General features: G+C 45.7%; 2 protein-coding genes and 1 long non-coding RNA gene across 8 annotated transcripts in view; 2 read left to right on the top strand and 1 right to left on the bottom strand.

Annotated features, from left to right (window-relative positions):
- Positions 1–4,358, top strand: part of RNF125 (ring finger protein 125) — a 47,932-nt gene extending 43,574 nt beyond the window's left edge. For all 3 annotated transcript variants that reach the window (XM_036885648.2, XM_057503978.1, XM_036885637.2), the window contains one exon: positions 458–4,358. In XM_036885648.2, the coding sequence (XP_036741543.2) occupies positions 458–544 (87 nt within the window). In that variant the 3' untranslated portion in view covers positions 545–4,358. The remainder of the gene's footprint in view (positions 1–457) is intronic.
- A 2,980-nt stretch (positions 4,359–7,338) lies between these two features.
- LOC118912486 (uncharacterized) lies at positions 7,339–15,312 on the bottom strand. 2 transcript variants are annotated; one of them, XR_008998278.1, is made up of 3 exons: positions 14,701–15,181; positions 9,110–14,097; positions 7,339–9,006 (listed from the first exon to the last, which is right to left on the bottom strand). It is a non-coding gene; the product is annotated as an uncharacterized LOC118912486 (long non-coding RNA). The 2 variants fall into 2 exon arrangements; XR_005024807.2 differs by lacking the exon at positions 7,339–9,006 and adding an exon at positions 15,215–15,312 and having other exon boundaries at positions 10,906–14,097; positions 14,701–15,007.
- The window catches only part of RNF138 (ring finger protein 138), a 42,289-nt gene continuing 40,307 nt past the window's right edge, over positions 15,234–17,215 (top strand). For 2 of the 3 annotated variants that reach the window (XM_057503980.1, XM_057503979.1), the window contains exon 1: positions 15,237–15,472. In XM_057503980.1, the coding sequence (XP_057359963.1) occupies positions 15,363–15,472 (110 nt within the window). In that variant the 5' untranslated portion in view covers positions 15,237–15,362. Of the gene's footprint in view, positions 15,473–17,215 lie in introns of all 3 variants that reach the window. The other variant, XM_057503981.1, reaches the window with a different exon arrangement.

The raw sequence follows: 17,215 nt of genomic DNA, 5'->3' as shown, positions 1-17,215 counted from the left end.
GTGCATTCTGACCATAGGGAGGCAAGGAGAAAGAAAGTTTTGTTTTCAACTTTTTTTTCAGAATTAGATATTTGGTAGCACTTTTGGGGTTGGTGAATCCTATGGGAATGGCTTAACTTTACTCCATATTGCATGTTTACAAGGTGGAACATAACATTCTGACCAGGCTTTGTAATGCTGACTAAAAACTACTAGTTAGATCAGGCAAAAACCTTAAATTTCAAATCAAGACTACTTTGACAATAATTAGTTAATCAGTAGACCTTGAGATAAAACAGGAAATGCACTAGCTCTGGAGCAAAAGTTCTGGGTTCTGGGATAGTTTTTATGGGATCTTGGACAGCTTACTGAACTCAGGGCTTTGCTTTCCTGCAAGACAAGGCACTGCCTTGACCCTCATCCTCAAGTTTCTGAAGACCATCATCTGATTGTATGCTTCTGTTTTTCTCTGTTGTAGGATTTCAATATAATTGAGGAAGCTCTCATCCGAAGGGTCTTAGACCGATCACTTCTGGAATATGTGAATCACTCAAACACCACGTAATTCTATTAAAAGGAGAGGGAAGGGGACCATACAGTTGTGCCATTTGTTGAGATGCTGCTTGAACCATTGGAGGGAAATTGTCAATGTCTGATGGGCAAAAATGTGTAACACAGTTATATGTCCATGTTTGTTGTTATACTGCATTTTAGAACTGCTTTTATTTTGGTGGTTTAAATCTGTTCTACATTCTTGAGCTTCTTAGCCACTTAACAAAAAATAGCCTCCATCAGCAATTGATACATGGAAGAGAGTGGCTGGGTATGTGGGTGAAGGATCTTTATTTGAAAATTGGCTGACACTGTGTAATGCTACATATTAATAACTATTATCTAGTTGCACAAGATAACATACTTGTTCTATGTAAAAAGGTGGAGAATGAAACAAAGTGTAGACACACAGGAAAACATGAAATCTGTTCCAGCGCTCATGTTCTGTTGTCTAATAGAAGAACACAAATAACCTTGTACAGGAGTAGGGAAGGAAAATTTTTGAAGTCTACAAAATCCATTTAACCAAATTTTTTAACATAATACTGTAAAAAAATCAGTTTTGTGTTAGGAATGTATACTTAATTCTTTGGCTTTTTATAGCTATGCACAGTAAAAATTTAATATTATATTTTTCAAATATTTATAGCTTATTATTTAGAAATATTTCTGTAATCTAGGTAATTTCATAAGAACCTGCAGCTGATATTCACAATAGGAGTATTCACATCCATAATATTTGGTGGAAAATTCTAAGGGCTTTAATTTTTTTACCCTTTAGAAAAATTATAAAAAATACTGAAAACCATATATATAGCTTATTACATCATTCTAAGGAAACACTGTTAGAAATCTGCAAGCCACCCTGGATGTCTTCTGTGTGTCCTGTCACAGGTAATAACCCCCTTTCCCAGCCTCACAGAAGCAGCCACTACATTGATATCCATAGTAATCAACTCCTTGCAGCTCTTCATTATCACCCAGGTGTGTGTCTTGCATGCTGTATTTCAATCTCACCCATTTAACATCATTGTATTGATATATTTCTCACATCTCTTTTTAACCTACAGATTTCCCTTCTTTCCTTTCCTGAAAATTTACCAGTGGAAGAACCCGGTCAGATGACCTGCAGTTCCCCACAATCTGAATGCTCATGGAGCAGTTCAGTGTATTCTGTCCTCTGGATATTGACACATGGATCCAGATTTGTTTAGAACTCAAATCCAGGTCTGAGCAGAACTCAGGTTCAGTCCTTCTGGCAAGACTGTAGGTCATGGTGTTTTTTTCATCAGAGGGCACATAGTGTCTGGTTCTCTTGTTTGTGACATCAATTGAAATTCATAGCCAAAGCCTAGATCTCTTGATTTACTGTGGGTTGGAGGATGTTCTGACTCTATCACTTGTTTTTTCTTTTATTAGTTGGATTTTTCTGAAGAAATGCTTCCCCAAATCTATTTGCTTAACCAATAGTAAAGTTCGTATAGGAAAGGGAAAGTAAATATTTGAATTTTCCTTTTATTTACCAGTTTTCAAGGTAATAAACTTGTTTCCTATCAGCTTCCAGAGATTTTTCTAGTATTAAGAATTCATGGATTCAAACATATTTGATAGGCTTCAGTCCATTGCAAATACTGCTTTAGTGAAACTCGAATTATTCCATCTTTGGCCTTGGGAACCTCATCAAGCCGGCTCTGTCCTTTTGGCCGTACCCTGGAAGTCTTTAATGGCTTCCTTGCCATCTCATGTGACAGGATAGTCCAGGCTTGCCTTGGACGTTTACTGCTCCATACCTGGAATCAGCCATTTCTCTATGAAGCTTGGTTACTTTTAGTGAAAAATGGTATTTCCAAACCATAAGCAGGCCTCTAAGGATGCACATTGCTATCAGATGGGTCATTGTTTCTAGGGGAGAGCTGGGAAATATCTAACTTTTTAAGATAAACTACTTCATGAGTTTATGTTGATACTTCCAAATCAAATTGAGTGCTATAGGGTTTTTACCTCATCCTTTCTGTTAACACTGTATCTCCATTTTTCTATACTGAGAATCCTGCTTTTCAAGGACACAGCATGACCGAAGTAGAACATCCCACAATTGTCCCTTTCTTTTACCTATTTACACATGCAACAGTCTCAGAGTAGCAGTAGTACAACTGCTGCCTATACGATAACCAATACCATTAAAATATTTTCATTTGTTTTCCCCCTATTTTTTAAAATCATACTATGTCAACATTTTGTGGACATTGCTGTGACCTTCACTCTCTCCCTTTGTCCCACATGTAGTTGCAGTTATTCAAGTTGCGGTACAGTCAGGTCTTGCCATCAGTCTTTACTTGTTGGCTTTGACTGTTTTTCATATCTGACTCTGTAGAATCCAGGATGTAGAATAATGTCTCCCTCTTGAAAGAGGCAACGAGACTAGGAAGACTAGTGATATCTCCTGAGGGAGACTGTTATTTGCCTGTAGTCAGCTTTTTAATTGTAATCATTTATAAACATCTTTGTTCCTCACACATAAATGTAGTTGTCATCACGGTGACCAACATTTTGTACAATAAATTATCCATGACTTTGAAAAGTCTTGCTTACTATTCTGCCATCTACTACAAGGTAATTAGAAAAACAAAACTGGATGAAATCTAGAGGGCCTTATTTCCTGCCTTTCAGATACTGGTTTCAAGCTTCATTTTCACAGCTGCAAATAAGTAACAACAGACTTTTAGTTTCACAGCCTCTCTCCTCCAGTCTGGATGGATCATCCAGTAAGTGAAACCTGCTGGAATCGTGCATGTGGAAAGGAGTTACTCAGAGGTAATCAGACTGAAAATCTAGTCTCTGAAAAATAAAAAACGTATTTCTAGGTATTAGTATGACTACCCAGAAAAATTAATCTTCTTTAGTTGAGAGCAAATACAAAAAGCATCTTTAAATGTGTAAAACTTGAAAGAAAATTCCAAAACTAAAAAACGTATTTTACATAAAGGTTTGAGTCACCGACCATTGTTAACCTCAGTGCCCCAATTCTGCATCCTGTCCCTGGATCTTATAATTTTGCCACCTACAGGACAAATGAGGTGCTGGCCACCCAAATTATTTTGTCTTCTGAATTTGAGTTCTAAAATAGTGAAATGCAAATACTCATTGTCTCACTATGCCTTTTACCTTTTATAAAAAGGAATTTATAACTCATGGTTCTAAATATTGAAAACTGTAAAACCATCATGCTCTATACCTTAAACTTTATACACTGATGTATGTCAATTATTTCTCAGTAAAACTGGGGAAAAAAATGAAAACCATTATTTGAAGCTGTTCACTAACATACAAGTTTCACTCACTTTCTTTATAAGCACCCCAAGATCCAGCTTTTTCAAGGCCTTATAAGGGAAAAACCGATTCACATGTTATTGTTCAAAAGCTGAATTCTTCTTACCCTACAAAAACCTATATATATCTTCATGTTTTTTCACCCAAGTTTCTAAAATGCAGCTTGAAAAATTGGGTTGTGAGTCTGTAGTAGAGAGTTCCAGATCAGACCTCCTAAGAGGCCCCGTCTCCCATGGTGTTGCTTCATTCTTTTCCTGGGTGCTAGAGTGTCTGTGATTTTGAAGTGTGCTTCCTCCAGTTACTGAATGTTTATCATACCATAATTTGTACCTTCAAACATCGGAGCTGTTTAAAAAATTCACGTAAAGATGCATTCTTATTCACCCACAACAGCCAATCTATAACGATCAGAATTTAAAATGCACAATTCTTTTTCTGTTGTAAATATGTATTAATATGAGAAATAAAGAATGGCAGGACCATTGCTTTCATGAAAATATCTACTGTGTCTGTTCTTAAATATCTATCTTGGTAATGGTAATTTTTTACACAAACGTCATTTTACACAAAATTTTTTACAAAATGACTAATTTAAAATTGTCGTTATGCAGCAATATCTGTAACAAAAATTTACCTTCATTTGGGCCAGTAGGTCTCTATCAGGGACAGTTTTGCCTCCCAGGGGATATTTGGCAATGTCTAGAGATGTCTTTGGTTGTCATAACTGGGGAGTGCTATTGCTGGGGATACGGGTAGAGGCCAGGGATGCTGTTCAACATTTCATGATGTACAGGACAGCCCCTCACAACAAAGAGTGATCCTGCCCCAAATGTCACAGTGCTGAGGTTCAGAAACCTCAATTTATTTTAGGCCAAGGTAATGCTGAGCATTGTGGAGTTATTATTGCTTCTGCTTCTGAGGGGCTTCACTGAAATTTAGAAGACAAGATGTAGATGAACTCCATGTATCCCACTCTGCTAAAAGCATGCTCAGTTGTGAGTGGCAGTAGCTGCAACGGGTACCCTGGATGAGAATATGTTTAAACACATGAAAGCTTTTTGGATTTCTCACAAGGACAGGCCAGAACACAGGTGTTACTGACACAATCTCCAATGACCCCATTTTCTGAGTGACATCCAAAAAGAGGGAACCCAGGATGGCTTGGAAAGGCTTCCTTTATCACCTATTTGAGCTTTATTGAAAATAAGAACAACTATATTACAGAAGGACACCTATGTCTGGGGTTCTTAGCGCCAAGAAATATTTAAGTTTTATCTTATGCTGGAAAATTATCTGATTATTTTAATCTTGCAGGTTTCAAAGAAGGCCACACATGGGTCTTAAGTAAGGCTAATGATTGCTCCAATGTAGCCATGTGGAAGCCTGATGAAGATTTTCTCTCTTAACATAATGTCTGGCATCGTGTGACCTCTCAGTAATTATTTTTGAATGGGTCTATTAGCAAAATTTCTCAGCTGATAGTCTCCTATGGCAGGAAAATGCGATGAACCAGCACATTCTGGTAGTGGCATGATTTACACATTCCAAAGCAATTTATTAGTGGTATCTTACCTCCACACAAGAATTCTACTTCTGGAAATATTTCCTGGCACTTTAACCCCAAATACCTTCAAAAGACCCCACCTCCAAGTATCATCACCTTGGGAATTAGGATTTCAACATGAGTTTGGGGAGAGGGACAAAAACATTCAGCCCACAACCAGTTTATCGAATGGAAAAATGAATGGTTGACAAATACTCATGTTAAGTCCTCAGCATAGCCTTTTCTCACAGTGAAGTATATATGGGGAGCAAAATTACAATAAGGGGAGCAGCTCTGTATCTGAATTTGCTCATTATTCTTTCCCCAAACTCAGCACAATGCATGCAGGTATAGGCACCCCATAAACAGCTGATGGATAAATGAGTTTGTGAAGCACAGACATGATGTTCTGAATGAACAAGGCCTTCAAGCCACAAGCATCCCTTCTCTTTAGAAACACATCTACCACATGGGCCGAACCAGTAGGCAGCTCGTCTCCTGGACAGAGTTCTGAGGCAGTGATCCAGTCCAGTGTTGTAGCTCTTCTAGGAGAAGCAGTATGGCTTTACCTTCATTCTGGACTACAGGTCTGGTGCTAATTCTGAAGGACAACTATATATTATGTATTATAGTTGCTGAGTTTAAACTGCTCCTGATAATACAGTGTAGTAATTTGCTACAGTTAGCCAAGATCATCAAATTAAATTGGCTAACCCAGGTAATCAAAGGAAGAAAATGTTTAATTCCACTATTTTGATATACCTCTAAGCATATTTCACTCTGTCCCTCTGACACATTCTTAAGAAGGTATGAAAGGTTAAAGTCTGACATGTAACAATCATACTACCCTTGGACAGTATTTCTAGGGAGTGTTTCCAAATGTTGAACTTGGAGCATGTTGGTTTTAAAACTACCTTAAAGAGAGAAACAATAACTTTTTACAAAAAAGTTTAATGTAGTCGAACTCTAGAAACAGAAAATAGAATGGTGGTTGCCAGGGGCCAGAGGGAGGGGGCAAAGGGGTGGCATTCAATGCGCACAGAGCTTCAGTTTCACAAGATGAAAAAGTCAGAGACCTGGTGCTTCACCAAGTGTATAGAGTTAACACTACTGTATTGTACATTTAAAAATGGTTAAAATAGTATTTTATGTTATATATTCTTACCCCAAACAAACAAAATTAGTATGTGGGGAAACTAAATACCATGGGGTATATATATATATATATATATATATATATATATATATAGTTCTATGCCATTCAGGAAAATTACAGTTGTCAGTGAAATTTAGGAAAGAAGTGCCATGTTGCTGGTGAAGCCCTTGAGGTTCAAAATCAAAGTATTTAAATCTAGAGACTGAGCAACACTGCTCCGTGTTGCTATTTTTCCAGCCCCTGGTCTCTGTGCAGACTCCTACGGGAGCTCAGGGCACACAGCCTTGTGGCCGCCTTCTCCCTGCTGCTTCCTGCAGGTGCCCAGGTTCTCAGTTACTGGTTTGAGTCCCAGCTGGGTTGGGCACCAGCTTGGAAACTCTTGGGGAGGTGGGAGGGGTTTGGTGGTGGTGCTCTTGTTCCTTTTTCACGCTGAGCAGCTGAAGCTCAAATAACTTAGCATTTGGGGACCACCACAAGGGCAGAGTTTGCCTGAAAGTAAAGCCGATCCAAGAAAAGTATGGCCAGTGGAGAGAAACTAAATACTGGTGGTGTCTTTCGATCCTCTGGTTTCAAACATGCATTATCTCAGCTTTACCACTGGAATTATGTAAACTAGAGAACTCTATGATTGCTTAAGCCATTTTGTGGATAAAATGAAGGTTCCTGTGACCAGGATTCTCACCTGGCCCTGGTTGGCTAGCTCACTACTCATGTGTGGGCAATAAGTTGTTATTCACTCTATATAAAGAGCTTCCCCCAGTGCTCTGGGCAACTGTAAGGCTGCAGGAGAGCAGAGCAGAGGCTGGAGTGGTGGCAGCGCCAAGGACAGAGACTGGGACGGTTGTGCAGGCAGAGAGGCCCGGCCCAGAGGTAGAGACCGGCTTGCTGCATGCAGACTTGCCCTGAGCAGACAGGATTCTAGTGATGGACCTGCCACCATGGAAATAAAGTTGGGTATAAACCCTTTCACCCCAAGAATGTTCTACTGTCATTTCTTTGGTCACACTGAATTCACAGTAAACTTTCCCAGGGCTATAACCCATTGGCAAGACACATTTTAACTCAGAGTTTGATCAACTGCAATGCAAAGAATCCTGACTAATATGGGTTTCATGCAATATTTGTGCATCCTTAAAATGCATTTCCCCCCTTACCCAGTTCAAGTTTGGGTTCTGTATATACAACCTAAGGGTCCTAGGTGCTATAGAAATCAGTACCAGAAGTGGTGCTAAGACAGGGACCATAGGTGTAGTCAGAGTAGGGTGAGGGCCTCTGGAAAAAGCAAGGCAGGATACTTAGAGTCAGAGCAATGTAACTACATGCAAGGAAACCCCCTACCAAAATTCTGTGTTAAACATTAAGCTCTAGAGTCATTCTTCAGTGAGATCAGTTAATATTCCCTAGATAAAGGAAAGTAGCCCTTGTTTTCATTATGCTAATCATTTGTAATCATGTGTAAGATTCACTTTAGCTTGCTAAAAGGCCCAGGCCTATGTGCTGTCTTTCCTCCTTCAGACCTGATGAGGTGATTTGCAAACTGGGCAACTAATATTGGTAAGCAGGCCCTGCCATAAACAACATAGTAAAAGGCAGAAAGGATTCCACCTTAAAGATAAGATTGCATTTTAATACTCAGGAAGTTAAGAGGAAAGATTCTTAACTTCCTCTTTAGCAAACAGACAATACCTCAGCCCACCTTGGGGGCTGGGCGGGCAGCCTTGATTGATAAGCTCTCAGACCAAGAAGCCTGTATCTCAGGGAGAAATCAGAGCAGGAAGTTTCTTGTACCATCCGGTTCTGGGCGGTGGTGCCCCGGGAGACAGACGGGGCCAGGTCTCCGGCCGGCCCCTTGTCCTCACAGCCCTGAGACGGTCTCTCAGTGTGTCGTCCCCACAGCTGCCGCTGCCAGGAAGTCTACAAGGACAGGCTGGCCTCGGCTCTTCAACTTTGCATCTCTTCAGACCGACCAAGTTCTTGGTATTTACTTCTAGGAAGTTGTCCTAAAATGGAGCTGATAGGTGACTGAGGCTTTATTAGACCTGCAGCACCAGCCAAAACCCAAGCATGTATCACGTGGGCCGTGGCCTGGACTGTGGCTTATTCCTGCAACTGGGCTGAACACTAATTCCTCAGGGAGCCTCGGGCCACTCTGGTCCCAATATCTTTAACAAAAAGTGAAATGCAAATACACTCCTCCCCTCTGCCCATACAGGGCTGTCTACTCTAGGGTCCTCTTAGGGGTGCCTTAGATAGGAACAAGCCCAGCAGGCAAAATGGGAGAGCCCAGTTAGTTGACAGCAGTGTCCTCACCACCGACGCCCACAGACGCAGTGGCTCTCCACTGTGCTTTGTTAACTGTCCAGCAGCAGATGATATCCTTTGGCCCTGTGATTTCTTCCCCGTCCCCCACGTTCTAAACGACCTTTCCATGGCAGCTGTATTTGCTCTGCATGGTGGTACAGAAGAGGTGGTTGACAAGGGTTACATTTATGATCTGGTCTAGGCTGTGGGACCATGAGATGCTAAAACTAGACAAGGTTAAAACTCACCCAAAGGAAGAGGTAATTCACTGGAAATACAGAATCAGAAAAATAGTGATCTCATGCCACTGCCTCTGCAGTCAGACTTGGAACAGACTTCAGAGTGCCTCCTTTTGAGAAAGAAGCAAATACGTATGTATCAAGGGGAAATGCTGGAATAACTGAGCTTCATGTATTGAGAGGAGGGCATGTTTTCTGCTGGAGGGTTTTTCTATGTTTCTCCAAAAAGTAGGCTTCGTTTGCTTTTTAAAACTGGTGTCAGGTTCTTGCCTTCTCTGTGACACTGGAACTCGTTGTGGTCACCTTGTGGCTCTGCACCCAGGAAGAATAACGCCAGAGGATGTCAGTAAACGTGTGATGTAAAGGTAAGAAAAAAGGGGGAGGAGGGAAAAGGAGGAGAGAGAACTTTTAGCTTCAAATTCACCTTTCTCTCAAAGATTAAAAACGTCACAGAAGAGTTGGAATAAGAGTTAATTTGTTGCAAGCTATTGTCATTTCTGGTCTAATCTATGGCTCTAACTTTTAGGACGGCCTTGCTTGTTCAGTGAACAACTCAGGGGCATTCAGAATGCGTTTCTGTATTGGTTTGCCCTCTGTTGTCTTTCTCCGCTTGGGCAAGGCTGCAGGCAGCGGTCCCGAAGCTCCCCTTCACACACCTGCCCAGTTAAGGCAGTTGATAGACACTGACTAGAATACAGGGTCTCAATTCCACATTCTGGGGAGAGGGTGTGACTGGCTCAAGTTGAGACTATACACAATTCTGTTCTAATCAATTGTAACAGGGGCTGGACTCTACAGGATAAATAGGGCCACTGTAATTCCAGTAATAATATAAATATTATTACAAATATTATACCTTTTAATAGTACATAAAATACTGCTGATAGGAAATAGTGTTATGCAATAGCATGAAAATACGTATTGATAATGACATTTATGAAGGAGTTGAAATGTAACTGTCCTAAACTGGGATAGACTGAAAAAAGGTAAATTCCTTTATTTTCTATACTTAATCTCCCTTTTGAGTTTCCATTTGTGCTAACTTGGAGAGCTGTGAGAAGTTAACCTTGCACTGCAGGAACTTAGTTCCTTCCCTTCTGGGAAGAGGAACCACTTTCGCAGTTTCTTTCTCCTTTGCCTTCCCCTGTCCTCCTCAGGTGTTGATTCAGTTAGGAAAATGGGTCAGGGTCTCTCAATAAATAGTTCAAAAGAGGATGTTTAACATGGAAAACTAACTACAAAGACATCAGGACTGTTGAAAGACCACGTGTGACAGTGAGGCAAACACAGACGCCCCTGAGAAAAGGCAGGGACTGCCCAGCAGGAAGGGGGGACCCTGGAGGGAAGAGTGGTCTCCCAGAAGCTGAATCCACCGGAGAAATGAGGCCCAGTGAACAGGAGGGAGAGGGAGGAATGCCTGGGCTCCCTCCAGTCTCTCCTCGGTCCCCCCCTTGGCTGAATACAGCCAGAGTCACTGAGCAAGGGAAAATGGGGAATGGCTGGTAAAGGTCAGCTCCAGCAGCACAGGCTGAACAGGGGACAGCAGGGAGACAGATCTCACAGTCAAACATCTAGCTCACACTTGCAGCCACAAATACCAGACCCAGCTGGGTGGCTTGATTAGAAGTCTTAACAGATGGGAGAGTGGGCAGAGATGCTGATGGCTCCACCACACTGACGATGTGTGTTCCTTCCCCCTCTGAGCTCCACCATCTTCACAGCGGCCCATCCCTCTGGCTTGTTCTTCCCATGGCTCGTGAAGGCTCAGCTCCCAGGCAGCACAGACAGACGGGACAACATTGAGACACAGCCTATAATTTTTATTCTTATTTGTCTGTTTTTTTTTTTAATCAGCAAAGAAAAGCACGTGCTGAGGCCCCTCCGAATTCCCCACACCTCCTTGGAGGTAACTGCACCACATGCCCAGCCTACGCCGCCCTAGGGCAGGAGGGAACGGCCCGCCCAGATTGGCTAGTCTCAGTCATTGTTTTCCCTCATGAGCTGGGAATGAGTGTTGCCTCCTAAAGGACATAGCTGGGGAAAAGGAAAACACCGGAAGAAAAATCCTGGTTTCTTAAGAGTAGGGATGGTAGGGGGGCTTATGAATATTTACTGATAGGAACATGGTGCCAGTTAACTGCTTTTCCCTGTACATTTTTATTCACCTGACCTCTCTCCTACTCAGCCTGAGGCACCACCTTCCTGCATGCCTGAAGGAGGGAGGTGGGAAAAGAAGAAATTAGGACTAATTCGACAGGAATCTAAAGAATATTGTAAGGTAAATTCTAGCCGAAATAAGCAGGCAAAGAGAGGCAACAAAGGGCCAGGTAATTTATTTAAATACCCCCCGGGTGAGGTTCTGTAGCTTTATTGTCAGAGGCCAGAGAAGTCACGCCTGGTTAGGGAGGTGGGGCGTTTATAAGGGATTAGGAGTGGGAGGAGAGGGCAGACTATTTTAGGGGGTGTTGAGAGGTATGATTGGCTAAAGGTGACATAATAGTCAACTAGAAACTTTTTCCTTCCAAGAGGGAGGAGGCTGACATCCGGGTCTTAGTTGGCACATCAGGATGGAATTCAGGGAGAGCTGTCCCCTTTCCATATACGGCACGGACTTTGGGGTCTGGTCCGTTCTCCCCCTATGGCATCTCTCTGTTCTGTTTGCATGTCCTTGTTTTTCCTTTCTCCAGCCTAACAAATATTGATCATTTTTTTCAAAAGAGAATTTCTAAAACAGGCTTAAATAACTAAATTATATGCCTTCAGTGAATAGGTTATTTATGTACATGGTCAGAAATAACGTTGAACAGATTTAACAACTGGAGCCAAATGGGCACTGGCCATTCAGGCTGGATGACCCAACAGTCAGAATGGTCAGGGTTGAAAGGGCTAGTGGGCTGTACCAGCGCAAAGCAGCCGAATGTCCACACTGCACATAGGTCCAATTTAAAAAGACACCAAAAGGTAGACAGTGAAACATGACTCTCCCCCCCATTCCATTCTCCAGCTTCCCAGTTCACTTCTTCAAAGGCAGCCCCTTTCACCAGCAAAACAGGCTTTTGAGGCCTGCAGTAAGAGAAAGCCAGGCTCTGTCAAGAAATTAATTTTCTACATTCATTTATCTCCCTTGCAGACTTGACTGAAGAGTTTTGCATAGGGGAGGGCCTGATCAGCATTAAATAGCAAGAAGAAAGGTCTGTTCTTTCCAGTCCCAGGAACTGTAGTTGGAAAAGAGAGAGTAGGGAAAAGGTGTGTTAGAATGAGAAGGGCACAGAGGGCTTGGCAAGCTGACACCACGTTGCCTGATGAGCTGTGCAAAAACCATCTAGGGGCAGCACTTTGGACACATCTAGTGACATGAATGCCAACCACAGAGGAGGAACAGTCTTCCTCCCAGTGTGACAAGGAGGCCCCTAGGGGATGCACAAACAGTAGCTGTGCATAGATCATGAGGGGCCTGCCGGGTTGTGGGTCCAGGATGATGGTGGCAGACACTCAGCGTGTCCCACAGTGTTGGTGAGGCCAAATCAACCAGAGCACAGCAGGGCCTGGCCACAGCTGAAACCAGTTGGAGTAGCCTTGCCCAGCAGGCAGTGGTTGCAGAGTGCCCAGGAGCACTTTGCAGAAGGCAGCCAACGTTGACCTCACTGCAAAAAGTCCAGCAGTCACCTATCTCTTGTGCTCCCTCAAGCCTTCCAAATGCCATTTTGAGGGAAGCAGACTGAGAGAGATGGAATATTAAGAGATTGAATGTTTTAACCTAAACTTATAGGAGCTATTTAAATTATTGCAACAGACTAAGTTTATCAAGTTGTTCTAACATTAACGGCTTTCCTCCTACTGCCCAAAGGCAGAGGACGTTTTATTTATACAACTGAATGTTTTTTGGGGTAAATCTGTGACTCTGCCATAGAAGTATCAGGTGTTTTCATATGAAGTGCTGCAAAGACAGAAGATTGTGTCTTCTGGAGATTACGGTTTACTTTTCTGAGCTTAACTCTTAGAGAGTACATTTTTCTTATATCTGCATTTTTTATGGCTTTCCACATATTACCACTATATGCTCACATGTACACCAAAACACTTAGAATATATGAGGAAGTAATTTTGGGTTAGGGCATGAGTAAGGGTGCTACTCAAAGAGTGAAACAAGTAACATTAAAGTCACAAAATGAATGTCCTGGTTCAGGATTCCCAGGGGTAAAACACTCTATTAAGTAAAACAAAAAAAAACTTTACTTACAAAATACTCAAAATGAATAAAATATGATTGGAAATATATTATCAAAAACGAGAATTTTGGGATCCAAGAACCATTTTATGGATAGACTTGAAAAGCACCTGGACTAAGGCTCTTAGGACCCCTCCCAGCAAGTGCTTTTCCTCCACTCAGGAAATCTGAAGCTAAATTAGCTTTCCTGCTCTGCTTTCCCTGTTAGGGAGGGAAGGGAACAATCATACAACACGCTGTAGTCTGGTAGAGGGAATCAGCTGTTCATTGGACAAACAATTCAGTGAGTACTATTCTGGGACTGGTCATTTTAAGATGCACATTAAGACTCATTTCCTTCATAAGGTTTTCTCTAAGTCCCCACAAATCCCATTATTCACTTTGTACCCTCATTATTGTCACTGTTCCTAAGAAATGTAGTACTTTGCCAAGTACCCAATTTTTTTCCTTTTGTTTGATGGATGCCCAAGAGCGCAAACTAGTTGGGAGCAAAGTTCACGACAACCTGCCTAACACCCAGCATAATGCGGAGAACAATGCAGATGTTAAGTGAGCGAAATGAGCAAAGCGATGCAATCCCTGCAGTGGCTTCTGTACGCGATTCGCTTAAACGACGCTGAGAGCTTTAACGGAGCAGTCATGAAAACTTCTTTCTTTTCTCACGCTGAACGAGGATGCTTTATGATGTACATTTTCCTTAGCTGCTTCCCCGCGGCTGTGGCCCCGTCCTAGGTTTGTCCATTGTGAGGACACACCAGGAATTAAGTGCCTATTTTACAAAACCGAAACATCTAAATTAGCGATGTTGGTGGTCTGCCTAGATCGACGCTTCCACCTCGTTTTCCTTCAGAGCTTTCGAACAGCACAGCCAAGGTGTTGGGGGAAGACGCCTCTGGGCCTGGGACGTGGTCGCACTGTTGGGGCGACGCTGAAGCCCTCCCCAGGGAGCTCCTCCGTGACTGCTCCCCAAATGAGTAAGACCCGACGAAGGATGCTCCTTGCTCTTAACGCCTCGACATAAGCAAGGCATTCTGACAGCGGCAAACGGCAAGGACCACATCTTGTACATGAAGGGGACTTTTTTTGAGGAAGAAATCCTCGAAAAACCTAATACACTAGACGGAGCGGCGAGGAAGGCTGGGCGCCGGCGGACCAGCCGCTGAGGTCGCAGTCCGCCCTAGCGCCGCCCGCCGGGACTCGGGGGCCGCAGCGCCCTGCTGCGGGAAGGCGTCTGCGGGCAGCGGTGGGACCCCGGCGCAGCGTGAGCCGGACCGGTGAGCGGGGCTCCCCTGCCCCCACTCCGCCCCGGCTCGGCGTGAAGCCAGCGGCGGCCAGACGGGCAGCCCGAGGACGGCGCCCACCGCCTCTTTACCGCGCGCCGGGGACGTAGCTGCCGCCCCGCGGCTCCCGGCGCGCGTCTACGCTGGCGGAGGGCGGATGTGGACAGCGAGAGGGGCGGGCGCGGTCCCCGGGCGGTTGAGGAAAGAGGAGGCCGGCGCGGAGCTGCCGCCAGGGCGCAGAGCCAGGTGAGGGAGCGGGTTCGGCGGGAGGCTGCGGGCTGGGGCGCCCTCACCAGCGACCCGGCCGCTCCCCGCCAGCTCCAAGCCGTTCGGGAGAGCGAGACTGAAGCCGCCCGCCGCTTTCTCGCCCGCAGCGTCTAGCCGGCAACGCCTTTCGCCCTGCCCCGCGGGAGAAGCCACTGGAGTGCCCGGCCTCCCCCGCGCGGCGGCCTGCGCGTCCCGGGGCTCTACTCTCGGGCCGCGTCCCGGCACTCGGCCCCGCCCCTCCTGCGCTCCGCCCCTGGGCGCGACCCGGCGCTCGGCCCCGCCTCCTCGCTCTCCGCTGCCTGGGCGGGACCCCATGCTCGGCCCCGCCCTCTCGCTCACCGCCCCTTCCCGCCTCTTTCCGGCGCGGCTGCTTCCTGACGCGAGGTCCGCCTCTGTCGTTCACGCAGGCCGGCCGTCCCCGGGCCGCCGCCGCCGCCGTCACCTCGGCCGCAGCAGCCGCCAGCGCCTTGGTCCTCCGCGGCCCGCCATGGCCGAGGAACTCTCCGCCGCCACGTCCTACACCGAAGATGACTTCTACTGCCCCGTCTGTCAGGAGGTGCTCAAGACTCCGGTGCGGACCGCGGCCTGTCAGCACATGTGAGTAGGCGCCCCTCCCCCGCGCGCGCCGGCCCCGACCCGGCGGCGACCGGCGGGAGGCGAGCCCCCGGCCCGTGGAGCCGCTCGGAGCGCAGGCCGGTCCCGCGCCGCCCGCCGCCCGGGAGCTCGCGCCCCGGGCCAGCGGCCGCCCGGCCCCCCAGCGCCCTCAGGTCCCGGAGGCCCCGCTCGGCAGCGGCCCGGAGGAACTGCGGGAGCGCGGAGTCTTCGTCACCTGGCAGCCTGGGCGGGAGCTCCGGGGTCCGAGCGGCAAGGCGTTCGCCCAGCCCGCGCGCCCCGACACGCCGCGCTTGTAAGTTGGCCCCGCGGGGCCGTCCGGCCTCGGCGGGCCCTCGGCCCGCCTCCCCGACCGCGCGTGGGGGCGCCCGGGGCGAGCCGGCTGCGGCCCTACTGGGCCGACGATATTTCCGGGTGCGGACGCGGTAGTTTCCCTTTGTTTTGCCCTCTGCGGATTCCTTGGGGCCTGCGGGGTGGAGACGGGGAGGGAGGCCGCTGTTAGGAGCGGACCGGAACGCGGCCCAGCCCCGGGGCTGAGGGCGGACACAGGGCCAGGTGAGGCGGCCCGGGGGCCGGCTTGAAGGGTTTATAGCAAGCTTCGGGAGCGTTACGGACGGCGAGTGCCCGTGCGGCTTGGGAGCGCCCTCCTTGTGAAGACACGGAGCCCTCTGACAGGCCCGCCTACTGGTCAGAGTCTCTGGGGAACTTTTAAAGTAAACATACCAGTTCCCAGGCTCCATTCCAGAATAGAAGGATTTCTGGCAGGTGAGGCCTGGAAACCTTTATCTGAAAAAAATACGCTCAGGGTGGAGAATTCTATGTGCTTGCAAATAGCCGAAAAGAATTGAACAAGTTTGTAAATCCTAGTTTTCACGCCTTTTGCTTTTTGCGGAGGAGACGTAGGTTTCATGATTTTGTAAAGGACTGAATTTTGGGTTCTGAATCAGAAATTTCATTACAATCGTTTGATCCCTGATCCTAACCGCGCCACCTTATTCTGGTGGCCGTTGTGGGAGCCTAGAGTTCAGGATAGAAGTTATGCCAGTTACTTTATTTTTTTTATATTTATTTTATTTTGGTATCATTAATCTACAATTACATGAGGAACATTATGGTTACTAGACTCACCCCATCACCAAGGCCCCGGGGCCCACATACCCCATCACAGTCACTGTCCATCAGTGTAGTAAGATGCTGTAGAATCACTACTTGTCTTCTCTGTTGCACAGCCCTACCCATGCCCCCCCATTATACATGCTAATCGTAATGCCCCTTTCTCCTTCCCCTCCCCTTATCCCTCCCTTCCCACCCATCCTCCCCAGTCCCTTTCCCTTTGGTAACTTTCAGTCCATTCTTGCGTTCTGTGATTCTGCTGTTGTGTTCCCTCAGTTTTTTGTTTGTTCTTATACTCCACATATGAGTGAAATCATTTGGTATTTGTCTTTCTCCGCCTGGCTTATTTCACTGAGCATAATACCCTCTAGCTCCATCCATGTTGCTGCAAATGGTAGGATTTGTTTTTTCTTATGGCTGAATAATACTCCATACCACACGTTTATGCATTCATCTACTGATGGACATTTAGGTTGCTTCCATATCTTGGCTATTGTAAATAGTGCAGCGATAAACATAGGGGTGCATCTGTCTTTTTCAAACTTGAGTGCTGCGTTCTTAGGGTAAATTCCTAGGAGTGGAATTCCTGGGTCAAATGGTAAGTCTATTTTGAGC

This window comes from Manis pentadactyla, chromosome 6, assembly GCF_030020395.1.
Source record: "Manis pentadactyla isolate mManPen7 chromosome 6, mManPen7.hap1, whole genome shotgun sequence".
Classification (NCBI taxonomy): Eukaryota; Metazoa; Chordata; class Mammalia; order Pholidota; family Manidae; genus Manis; species Manis pentadactyla.
The sequence above is the reverse complement of the archived record's forward strand: the minus strand, read 5'-3'. Positions and strand labels throughout refer to the sequence as shown.